The sequence below is a fragment of the Alnus glutinosa genome, chromosome 12 (genome assembly GCF_958979055.1).
Source record: "Alnus glutinosa chromosome 12, dhAlnGlut1.1, whole genome shotgun sequence".
Classification (NCBI taxonomy): Eukaryota; Viridiplantae; Streptophyta; class Magnoliopsida; order Fagales; family Betulaceae; genus Alnus; species Alnus glutinosa.
In genome coordinates this window covers 5,984,965-5,997,998 of record NC_084897.1, presented here as the reverse complement: position 1 = coordinate 5,997,998, position 13,034 = coordinate 5,984,965, and the positions used below count along the sequence as shown (strand labels likewise).

General features: G+C 38.4%; 1 protein-coding gene across 2 annotated transcripts; it reads left to right on the top strand.

Moving 5' to 3' along the window:
• The first annotated feature begins 1,167 nt into the window (after positions 1–1,167).
• Positions 1,168–5,306, top strand: LOC133851602 (isoamylase 2, chloroplastic). 2 transcript variants are annotated; one of them, XM_062288090.1, is made up of 2 exons: positions 1,168–1,353; positions 2,362–5,306. In XM_062288090.1, the coding sequence occupies exon 2, from the start codon at positions 2,455–2,457 to the stop codon at positions 5,122–5,124; it is 2,670 nt and encodes an 889-aa protein (XP_062144074.1). In that variant the 5' UTR covers positions 1,168–1,353; positions 2,362–2,454; the 3' UTR covers positions 5,125–5,306. The 2 variants fall into 2 exon arrangements, with proteins under 2 accessions (XP_062144074.1, XP_062144075.1); XM_062288091.1 differs by lacking the exon at positions 1,168–1,353 and adding an exon at positions 1,670–1,729.
• The last annotated feature ends 7,728 nt before the right edge of the window (positions 5,307–13,034 follow it).

The window sequence follows — 13,034 nt, the reverse complement described above, 5'->3', positions numbered from 1 at the left end:
AATATTCGAAGCTAGAAGCAGGGCGGGTAAGTTTTTACACAACCCGCCTACTGAACATGAAATTAGAGGGTTAGGGTTAAGAGATCTAACCCGTTTAATTAAATAGGTCAGATTAGAGTTAACATATATAGTCTTATACTCATGTCACGAGACGAGACATTTAGAGTTAACAATTTTTTACACGACCCGCAAACTTAACACAAACCCAATATGAAATTAGTGAGTTAGGGTTAAAGGTATGGCCCGTTTAATTAAATGGGTCGAATTATAATTAACATATATGATCTTAAACATATGCTTCAACATGATTTGAATTCGACAAACATGAATTACCACCCCCTAACTACAAGTCTACTAAATATTTGATCCTGGGATCTTTGATCAATGTCACTTACCATTGCGTTTCTTGAGAAACAATTGATGGGAGTCCAATCTTCATGTGACATCAATCAAGTTCACCAGAATAAACCATGCAAGAGGACTATCAATTTCCTTTCACATATTAGTTTCCGACAAAAAACAAACCCTCCCCCACCCAAAGAAAGGGGGGGGGGGGGGGGGGGGGGGAGGGGAAGAAAACAATTCTCAAAAATATCAAAAACAAGCAATACTTGCCACTGAAGCGTCATTTAAATGAGGATTACATTCTCTTTCTTTTGGGCATTTAAACATCATATGTCAAAATTGACACACTTTTATTTGCATCATAAATAGCAAACAAAATCTAGACAACATCATCACCTTAATATAAGCATTATAGTAAAGTTATTGTAAGTATGAATTATTAAAGAAAAAGGATAAATTATATTTTAATCATGAATGATCAAAAGCATTTTTTTTTTTTTTTCATATCCACACAAGAAGGAGAGAGAGAATTCGAACTAGTAACATCTGCTTCATTAGGCGTGGCCAGTTCTCAACCGATTGAGCTGCCCCTCGAAGACAATCAAAAGCTCAATGAATATAGTATATTTATATAACAATAATAAATGTAAAAATTTCTAAAAATGTGACCCCATGGGAATAAAGTGTATCTATTAAACAGGAACTCCGATAATCGAACCAAAAGAAAAATTGTTCCTTCTCAAAGTCTCAAGATCTAACGGTGAGGATTGAGCAATCTGTGGTTTCTCATAAGTAAAGCGAAGTACGATTAACGAACAGTGGCACTTCCATGTTCTTCCATATCTATCAGCTTAGCTGCGTTGTGCGGTACTGCGGTGACATCACAATCTGTCCCTGCATTATTTGTCTTCCTCTCAACTTTTATTCTCTCTCTCTTTCTCTCTCTCTCTCTCTCCCTCTCTCCCCCTATTATCCAATGAAAAATTTCGGCTGAGAAAACCCGATGGTGTAAGTTTCATTGCCACTCTCACTTTGTTTGTGCTAAAGTTTTGGTTTTGGGCTTCTGGGTATCATTGTTTTGACGATTTGAAGTATTTGTTCTGTGCTCTAGCTTTTATCTGATTTATTTTTTTTCATATTTCAATTGGGTATAGTTCAATTTTAGTGTTTACGAGCTTCTCTTTTTTTTCTTGGATGTTGATGAACTCGTTAAAGATTGTATTATCATATTTTCTATTTATAATCAGTCAAACATCCTTTGGTCATTCTCAATGGTTGCCTCTTTTTTTTCTCTTCCTATTTTTTCTACAGAATTCAAATTATCATATCTTGGGAAGTTACTTCAGCTATTTGATTTCCATGGATCCTTCCTTAAGTTCTTGAAGTGAGATTTTAGTTCAATTACACGTATTCAGATTTTATTTTTCTTTTGTTTGGTTGAAGCTATGCCGGGATGGTTCAATTTAATTTTTCGTGCATTATATTTTAGTTTGGATTCTTTTGTACTCTCTATACTTGTCTAGCCTCAGAAATCTGATGATGGCCCAATTCTTGGTAAAATGAAATGTTTTTTCTCATCAGTTTCTGATGGTGTTAGGACATCTTGTGGACATTGAATCAGTTAATTTCATTTTACGTGGAATTTAAAATGATTATTTTGTGTTTTTATGTTAGGAGTTAAAATGAGTCTATAAATTGTTGTGAATGATTATTTTGCATAATTACATCTTAGGAAAATCAATATCTTGTCTGTACATATTTTGGAAACGATTCTAATGATCTTGGTGATCAATTGATACTATTCTACCAACTTGTGTTTCGCTTTAACTATATGTGAAGTGCATTTAATTTAGGCTTTCTAGTCAGGCTCTTTTTCTCCAACGATATTGATTAAGTTTGGTTCTGCAGTTTAAGTCATTCAAGTCAAACATGATTTCTTTAGTGTGTTTGTTGCTATAACATGCTATTGTGGAAGTTGGCCACTATAATAAACTAATTTCTTACTATTTTGAACAGAAAAATGTTTCAAATTTAGGAGGACAGTCTCCTCGTCACTTGTGAACATCTTATCCTGTTCTGTTTTGGGATTATATGCATTTGGGACAATAGATGGCAACTCTTCCACCATCACCTACAATTAGGGCCCGCTGTCTAAAGTGTGGAACCAGTGAATCTTCTAAACTGTCACCAGCCTGTCATTATATATGTAGAAACCAAATCAGATATGGCTTCGAAAAAATGAATTTGGAGAGAAAGCTTGTTTGTGGAGAAATTGCCCAGACTGTCGTAAAAACTTCTTACCAGCGTCTTGATTCAAAAGTTTATGCTACATCACGAGTTCTTATTGAGGAAACTGAAGAGAAAGTCACTACAATTACTGAAGCTGAAGATCTGGAAAAGGCATCAACTTACGTATTTTGGACAGAAGTTGGTGGTCAGGTGAAAGTTTCTGTTAGAAAGAAAAACGTCAAATATGCCGTGTATATTGAACTTCCATCCTTGCAACTACATAGCAGTTATGATAGACTGGTATTGAGTTGGGGTATGTATAGAGCTGATTCATCATCTTTCATGCCTCTGGATGTTCGAAGTTCAGCGCCAGATAGTAGAACCACCGCCAGTGAAACCCCATTCAAGCATACAGCTTCTGGCAGGTTTGTACTTGAGTTGGAGTTTGAAGCAAAACAATTTCCCTTCTATCTTTCATTTCTATTAAAACCTTCATTAGATTCTGATCCGAGTAGCTCAGAAATTGAAATTAGAAGTCATAGAAAGACGAACTTTTGTGTGCCAGTTGGTTTTAACAGAGGTTATCCTTCTCCTTTGGGTCTCACCTTTTCACCTGATGGTTCCATGAACTTTGCAATTTTTACAAGAAATGCAGAAAGTGTGGTTTTATGTTTGTATGATGACACAACAGCCAATAAACCCACTTTAGAGCTTGATCTAGATCCATACATCAATCGATCAGGTGATGTCTGGCATGCCTCATTTGAAAGTGCGTGGACGTTTGTGAGCTATGGTTATCGATGCAAAGGGCCCCTTCTTCAGAGAAACAAAGATAAATTTGACGCAGGGAAAATTCTTCTGGATCCATATGCTAAGATCATTGGGAATTCTATTCCTAGTAGTGATGGATCTAAGTTGCCTCTGAAGTATCTTGGAAGATTATGCAAGGAACCTGCTTTTGACTGGGGTGATGATGTTCATCCTGACTTGCCAATGGAAAAGCTAGTGATTTATCGGTTGAATGTGAGACACTTTACTCAGCACGAGTCTAGTCAGCTACCTACCGATGTAGCAGGGACCTTCTCTGGTTTGACAGAGAAGTTGCAGCATTTTAAAGATCTTGGCTTGAATGCCATTTTACTGGAGCCAATTTTCTCATTCGATGATCAAAAGGGACCATATTTTCCTTGTCATTTCTTTTCGCCCATGAACCTATATGGGCCTTCTGGTGGATCTGTATCTGCTATCAACTCAATGAAAGAGATGGTGAAAAAATTGCATGCCAATGGGATAGAGGTTTTGTTGGAAGTTGTTTTCACTCATACTGCTGCTGAAGGAACACTGCAAGGAATTGATGATTTGTCCTATTATCGTGTGAATGGAGTTGCAGATTTGGGAGCAACAAATTCTTTGAGTTGTAATTATCCTATCGTGCAACAAATGATTTTGGATAGTCTTCGACATTGGGTGACTGAGTTTCATGTCGATGGATTTTGTTTCATAAATGCTTCATCTCTGTTGAGAGGGTTTCATGGAGAGTACTTGTCTCGACCTCCTCTGGTTGAAGCAATAACTTTTGACCCACTACTCTCAAAGACTAAGATCATTGCAGATTGCTGGGATCCACATGACATGCTACCCAATGAAACTCGTTTTCCTCATTGGAAGAGATGGGCAGAAATGAATACAAAATTTTGTAATGATGTGAGAAACTTTTGGAGGGGTGAGGGTCTTCTTAGTGACCTTGCGACACGGCTTTGTGGGAGTGGAGACATCTTTTCAGATGGCCGAGGCCCATCATTCTCTTTCAATTTTGTTGCCAGAAATTTTGGACTCTCTCTTGTGGACTTAGTCAGCTTCAGTAATGATACATTAGCTTCACAGTTAAGTTGGAATTGCGGGGAAGAAGGACCTACGAGTAACACCGCTGTCCTTCAAAGACGGCTTAAACAAATCCGAAATTTTCTCTTTGTATTGTTTGTTTCAGTGGGTGTTCCTGTTCTTAACATGGGAGATGAATGTGGCCAAACTTCTGGCGGTTCCCCTTCATATACCGACAGACAGCCGTTTGATTGGAATGCTCTAAGGACGGGTTTTGCCATTCAAACCACGCAATTCGTCTCATTTTTGAGTTCATTTAGAATGAGGAGAGGTGACCTACTTCAGAAGAGAAGCTTCTGGAAAGAAGAAAATATTGACTGGCATGGAAATGAGCAGTCTCCACCTAGATGGGAAGACCCATCCTGCAAATTCCTGGCCATGACATTGAAGGCTGACAAAGTGGAGAGCCCCTTGAGCTCTGAATCTTCACATCTAAGGGGTGATTTATTTATTGCTTTCAATGCAGCTGATCGTTCAGAGAATGTTATTCTACCCCAACCTCCAGACGGGATGTCATGGTGCAGATTGGTTGACACGGCTCTCCCATTCCCAGGGTTTTTCTCAACCAATGGTGAACCCGTTCTTGAGCAGATGGCAGGATTGGCTGTTTATGAGATGAAGTCTCACAGTTGTGCTCTATTTGAAGCTAGCAGCCTAATAAGTGACTGAAATCTTCCCCTTCGAAAATGCAAACTAGAAGTTAAACCCTGTTAATATAGAATAATGTGATAATAAGCTTAAGCGCATCAGATCAGAATGTCCTTTAATAGGCAATAGCTGCAGAAAACCCTGTGTAAATTCATCAATATTTCTCAGTAAGAATATTGTAATGTACTTATATTTTCTGTTTATATTCTGTAATGCTAAATGTAAAGAAATGATAGAATTATGGAAGAGAGTAGAAATGGAAGAAGAAAGGCAAGCTGGACCTTCAACGGTTCCAAGACCTCCACGCTTTATTAGAGAAAGCTTAAACTCAAGAACTGTTTACAATATTCATCAGTATTGCCTAGAAGAACTCCTGGGCTTGGTTTATATAGTGGCTTGCATTCTCAACCGCTAACAACCCAATCGAACAACCCAGAACTAACTCTTACAACTTGGCCCAAACTACTAACAGAGTAGCCTACACGCTTACAACTGAAAGAATGATAGAATTACAATAAACTCATCAACCGTCAATGGCAGTTCAAACCCAACATGTTTCATCCAGCTCATCTCGAGCCCAACACTCGCCAGATGACAAGACACACTTCCGTAGATCTCTAGGTCTTTCTTCCTTGAACTTTCGAATGCCTTCCTCTTCATTTGTCATCCAAAGCTCCCCCATTACAATCCCCTCCCCTTCACATCACCTTGCCCACAAGGTGGGGATATAACTCACAAAGTTTCCAGTAGCCTTCCCAAGTATTTTCCTCCAAAGGAGCCCCTCGCCACTTAATCAACACCTCCATGAAAGATCGGCCATGCTTCTTGACAACCCGGTGCTCTACAATTTGTTCCGGCTCTAGTTGAATCTCCCCATTTGCATCAACTGGGGGAAGAGTAGAAAGAGGATTGATATGCTGACCCACTTTCTATTTCAAGCAAGAAACGTGAAAGACTGGGTGTATCCGAGCTTCAAAGGGAAAGTCCAACCAATACGCTGCAAAATCTTGAAAGGACCAAAGAATCTTGGAGACAACTTAATGTTCTTCCGCATAGCCACAGTTTTCTGCCTATAGGGCTAAAGGCGCAGGTAAAACCAGTCCCCTATTTGAAACTCTCTTTCAGTTCTGTACTTATTTGCCTGTGTTTTCATTCAGTTCTGAGCCAAATGCAAAGTATCTCGTAAAGTATTGATTAACTAATTTATGTTCTGTAAGTGGTCATTAACTGCATTATTGTTGTTAGTATTTTATGTTAGCAACATTCTGGTTCACAAAAACACTTTATGTAACGGTTGCATTTTAAATAGGTTTATCTATTTTATTCAGAGTCTTCAAGTTATATGAGCAATGGTCGTTTCAAGCCATGTTACTAGTCACAAGTTTCTAGAAGATGTTCATGAAGATTCCATGCAATTTCCAAGTCAGATCAACTGGTTCCTGTGCAATCGTTCGGACAGGCCTTTGAAGGCGTCCGGACGCCCTACAGTGTCTAGAAGCTTCGGTGTTGAAGACATCTGGACGTCAAAGCAATATCGTCCGGACGCAAGGTCAAGCTACTCCAAGTTCTACATAGAGTTAGATTTTAGTTGACACTGTTTGGGAAGTTTATGCAAGACGTTCGGACGACGCGGCAACACGTCCGGACACTACCCAGTGTTCCAGAATATTCTGGATTTGAAGACCGTCCAGACGCTTGGCCAAGCTGTCCGGACGTGGTCCTATTATGGGAAGAATTGCGCTATTATGGAAAGGTGGTCGCAGAAGACCGTTCGGACGAGGCTAACTTTTGTCAGGACGCCAACTCGCCAGGGTCTGATTTTGTGTAAGCCTATAAATAGATGGCTCTAGGCTTGTTATTTGTAAGAATTTAGTATAGAATTTCATAGTGCTTAAAGAAGGTGTTTAGGGAAAATTGAATATCCGCTAGCTCTCTAGCCGTTGCCGGTGTGTGCTCTTTGTTCGTGTGAAGTCTATCTTAGGAGTCGGCCCTAAGGTAAAGGATTCTATCAAAGACCCCTTCAAGTAGGAGACTTGGTTGGGAAGCGTTCACGATGGGTTTCGTGTTATAGTTAAAGGTATGACTACTGCAATAGGTTTTGTGAGTACGAGTACTTTGTAATTTGTAATTTGCTTTGTCTTTGAACAGTGGTTTTCCTGGGTTTGGCTGCCCCAGAGTGGTTTTTCTCTTCATGGAGTTTCTACTTCGTCAACAAATATCCTGTCTCTTTTATTTTCCGCATTTAAAATATTTTGTTGCACACGAACACACATTTGGTATTTAGAAGTCAAATATTTATTTTTCAATTGTGAGCAAGACTTGGAACATAGGACATCAATGTAGGAGGAGGAATCCCATAAAGTGCTTCAAAAGGAGTCATCCTAGTTGAAGCATGATGGTTGGTATTATACCACCACTCAGCTAAGGGAAGCCAAAAACTCTACTCCCTAGGCTTACAACCTCCATAGCACCTTAAGTACCCTTCCAAGCACTTATTTAAAGCCTCTGACTGGCCATCCGATTGAGGATGATAAGCTGAGCTATAGGCTAGAGTAATTCCTTGCAGCCTAAAAAGTTCTTGCTAGAAAGAACTAGTAAAGATGGGGTCTCTATCCGAAACAATAGTCTTAGGTAGCCCATGCAACCTCAGAACATTAGTAAAAAAACAAATGGGCCACAACAGAAGTTGTATAAGGGTGTGAAAGGGAAATGAGCCCATATTTGGTAAGTCTATCAACGACTACCATAATCACATTGATGAGTGCCAAAAAGTGTATATTTAGACCCCTTAATTTACATTAGTTAAACCTTTAGCTTTATTATTTTCTGATGTTTTGGTTAGTTTTGGTGTTTTTGCGTTTTTGCAAGACATTAAGAGAAAAATGGTAATTTTCAAGTGAAAATACATAAAAAGCTGGAAATTCAGAATTGCTGGGAAGTCGATCGATCGATCGAATCTCAAGTCGATCGATCGAAAATTGCCTAAAGACGATCGATCGATTATAAAATCGATCGATCGAATTTATGCGGAGCTGGAATTTCAGAAATCCTAGCTAACTCTATAAATACCATTCTTTTCTTATTTTTAGAAAAAAAAAAAAAAAAAAAAAAAAAAAAAAAAAAAAAGCTCGCTTGGAAGCGCCCTAGGTGCCGTTCTCACTGTAGTTTAGGGTTTTGGGTTTGATTTTGACCTAGAACTTCAATCCTTTGTAAGTTTCTTTCATTTTAATGGATTATTGTTGTTTATTTATGCTTTCATTAGTTATGTGTAGCTGAAATTTCGTCTAGGGGTGAGGATGAAACCTCACCATTGAAGAGAAACTGAGTTTCCATGCTTGTTTATGCTATTTGAGTTTATAGGTTTTGATTTCTCATTGTTCTACTTCGATTATTGTTGGATATCTCTTGTGATTTCCGGATACAAGTGATGATTTGATATAGTTTCATTAAATTGATGGCTTAGGTTTTCATTTATCAAAATGTTGGATATTCGTTGTGTTTCATTCCATGGATACATTTAATGATTTAATCAAAACTAGATATCTTTTGTGATTTGTGCAAGTATGGATTCATCGAATGATTTAAACAACTTTTGAATCAAAGTAGAGCATACCTAAGTTTTGCATGTGAAAACTTCAAATATGTGTTATGAGCATGAGAATAGGTTGCTATGATTTGGTGAGTGTGGATTCCAAAACCCTAGACCCCTTTATTTTCATTAATTTTGTTTATGTTTTCTTTTGTTAAAAATCCCTAAATTTGGAACTAGGTTAAAATAGGATTAGTTTGAATAGAAATTAATTTTTGCAATACAATTCCCTGTGGGATCGACCTCACTCTTGCAAAACGCTATATTGCAAACGATTCGTGCACTTCCGAGTACTCTTTAAAACTCACAACACACATTAAACCCTTTTGAAGTCGGCAGACCTTCAATAAAGTCCATGGAAATGTCATTCCATATCTGTAATGGCACAGGTAAAGGGTGCAACAACCCTAGAGGGTGAATAAGTTCACTCTTATTTGCCTGGCTTACTGTGCACTCCCGAACCAACTATTTGATATCCTTCCTCATTCCCTTTCAGAAAAAATCTGATTTGGCCCTCTATACAGTCTTATGATAACCCAAATGGCCTGCAATGGGATTCGAGTGAATGTACTGTAAGACTTGGACTTTGAAATTAGAATTCTTGACAATAAGCAATCTGCCCTTGTGCAAGATAAGTCCCTGCTAAAGGGTATACCCTTTAGGGCAACCCTGCCCCTGCTGTAATTTAATTAACAGCTCCTTGGTAGAAGGATTAGACATATAACTGGACTTCAATTCCTCTACCCAAGTAGGAGTAGGAAATGAGATTAAAGACAACCTCAAATGGGCATCCTCAAGTAAATCTTCAAACTGCCTAAAAAGGGCATCAGCCACTTTATTTTTTGCCCCTTTCTTATACTCAATTGTAAAATCATATCCCAGCAGCTTTGTAATCCAGCGCTATTGAGACACTATGCCCACCTTCTATTCTAGCAAGAATTTTAAAGACTGATGATTAGTTTTGACTTTAAAAACCTGCCCAACTAAATAGGGTCGCCACCTCTGCACTGCTGAAATCAATGATAGAAGCTCATTTTCATAAGTAAAGTAAAAAAGAGCCCTGCCCTTAGCTGTAGGCTGCCCTTACTGCATTAGAACTGCTCCCAACCCTGTGCCAGTTGCATCACATTCGATGACAAATGGAAGTATAAAATTCGGCAATCTCAATACTGGCGGATTGGTCACAGCCTGTTTAAGTTAAGTAAAAGCTTCAGTAGCTTGTGTAGACCACTGAAATGAATTCTTCTTCAACAGGTGGGTTAAAGGGGCTGCTATCATCTCATAACCGCGAATAAACTTGCGGTAATATCCTGTTAAACCCAGAAATCCCCTCAAAGATTTAATGGTCGAAGGAATAGACCATTTAATCATTGCTTGAATCTTCGTAGGATCAGCTCTCACACCCTTTTTTGAGATTAAATACCCAAGGTAATCAATTTCAGCAACTCCAAACCTACACTTGGATTGCTTAGCATATAATTGATGTTGTTTTAGTGTCTGCAACACTTCTCTCAAATGCAACAAATGAGTCTTCATATCTTGGCTATAAACCAAGATGTCATCAAAAAAGACCAAAACAAATCTTCTTAAAAATGGCCTAAAAACCGAGTTCATCAATCCTTGGAAAGTTGGAGTGTTTGTAAGGCCAAAAGGCATCACAAGGAATTCATAATGACCCTTGTGTGTCCTAAAAGCCGTCTTCAGGATATCTTCAATCTTGACCCTGATTTGATGGTAACCGGACCTTAAGTCCAGCTTAGAGAACACCTTAGCTCTAAATAACTCATCCAATAACTCGTTAATCACTAGTACAGGAAACTTGTCTTTGATTGTTTCCTGATTTAAAGACCTATAGTCCATGTACATTCACCAACTATCGTCCGCTTTTCTCACCAATAAAACTGGGGAAGAAAAAGGACTTTGGCTATTTTGAATAACTCCTCATTGCAGTAATTCTTTCACAATCTTCTCAATTTCAGTTTTCTGATAATAGGGGTAGCGATATGGCCCGACACAAATAGGCTTAGTACCCTCCTTAAGAAAAATCTGGTGGTCATGAGACCTCTGAGGTGGTAACCCCTTTGGTTCTTCAAAAACCATATTAAATTCTGCAATTTAAGGCTTGCAAATCCTCATGTATAACAATTGAAGACATTGCTTGAAACTGAGGTAACAATTACAACACTAACCCCTTAGCTGAAGCAATAGCAGTTTTAAAGAAATTAGGGTTATCTTCCACTGTGAGACCAGCTGAATTCAACCCTTTTAAAATTATAAGTTTCCCAAAAAGAGTAAACCTCATGGTCAAATACAAAAAATCTCAAATGATTGGGCCTAACGTCCGAAGCCATTGTACCTCCAACACCACATCACAGCCTCCTAAGGAAAAAAAATATAAAATTATGTAGTTAAGAGGACCCCCTGGACCTTCAAAGACACATCACTGCACTGTCCATCACTTTGAATTGTATCCCCATTAGCCACTTTAGTTGTCATTCTAGTGTGTGACAAGATAGGCAGCTGAGTTTTCTTGACCACCGACAGATCCAAGAAGTTGTGGGTGCTGCCAGAGTCGATAAGAATGACCACCATTTGACCACGGATGAAGCCTACCACTCTCATGGTGTGAGGAGTTGGAGTACCAGAAATTGTATGCAAGGAAATTTATGGTAAGTGTTCTCCTAAATCCTTTATACATTCTTCCTCAATACAAACAGAATCATCTGTCATGTTCAGTTCATCCGATTTCCACTCCATACCTTGAATTAAGAAAATTCTAGGGATTTTACAAACATTGGATTGGCTATATTTTTCATCACAATAATAGCATAACCCTTTTCTCCCTCCTTTCCTTCATCTGGGCCCTAGCGATTCTTTGAGTAGGCAAAGACTTAGGCTGGACAGAATTAGGAAAACTATTCTAACCTGCCAATAGTGGGCTAGAGCCAATAGAATTACCCAAATCCGCCTATTTACTATACCCATAAGAATTTTCTGCACTCTTATAGGGTTTCCTAGTAGAATTCATGAATTCTTCTTAAATTTTGGCCAAGGTAAAGGTTGTATTAAGGCTGTCAGGATTCAACATACGAATAAGCAACCTAATCTCATCCTTCAACCCACTTAAAAAACAACTGATTTTATTCTGATAAGAGACTCCCCCTTTCAAACGGTTAGACAAAGACTCAAACTGAGTCTTATAAGCTGTGACAGTTGTAGATTGCTTAAGTCTCATCGTAGCCTCCATTGGATCATCATAGGCTGATGGACCAAAACGAGTTTGTAACTCTCTAACAAACACTTCCCAATAAGGAAAGAGACCATTATCTTCACCATCTTGAAACCAAATCAAAGCATCTCTTTGTAAATAAAAGGAAGCCACTTTAATTTTACGATTCTCAAGGACTTGATAATACTCAAAATACTGATTGGCCTTGTACACCCAATTGGATGGATTATCACCATCAAAAGTGGGAAGGTCCAATCGTAATTGACGGGGTTGGGCATTCTTACTCCCACTACCCGAACAATCAGAGAATTTACGAATCATCATTATTTCTACTCATTTCATTATCATAAACGACAGGGGATTTAAACTTTACCATTTTCTTGATTTCTTCCTCAAATGATTTGAACTACAGCTGTAAATCCTCTGCAAACCGAGCTTCCAACTGTAATTCCAACTGAGACTAAGAATTCTGAAGCTCCTTTCGCAACTCCAATGTAGCCTCATGAACATCTTGAAACTGGCATTGAGTAGACTTCAACTGCTCCTGGGTTGCCTTCACCGACTCCGCCAATTGTGAAACTCTGGTTCCATCCGCCATTAGAGGACCGTAGACTTCTGATACCACTTGTATGTACTTATTTTATTTTAAGCAAAGGATGTCACAAATATTTTTGTCTTCCTTCACTTGTATGTTCAAAATTACAACATAAAAAAACTAAGTTTTTAAACTGCTTCAAGCGATTATGGACATGAATTGGGGTAAAGAACTCTCCCCAGTGAACACGCTTCCAACACTTGTTCACACCCGATGGTTCATTATGTGCAAAAATAGATTTCCTTAACATTTTAACTTTTGGTTGTGCAGAACCTATATACCATATGGAAAAAGGTTATATTCTATGCAGCAGTAACAATTCTCGATGCAGAACCTACATGTGACTCAATGTAGAAATAACCCTTGCTTGAGTTCACTGCATCACAACATGGAGAAAATAATTCCCATAAGATTGAATATCTTGGTCAACCAATTGGTAAATTTGACAAACTTTACTAGAATGGATGAGGAAATTACGATCCATGTTTTGTTTCACCGAAATAAGCTTCATTAAGAGA

Excerpts from the sequence above, each read along its gene's own strand:
- LOC133851602 (XM_062288090.1), top strand. The coding sequence starts at position 2,455 with ATGGCAACTCTTCCACCATCACCTACAATTAGGGCCCGCTGTCTAAAG.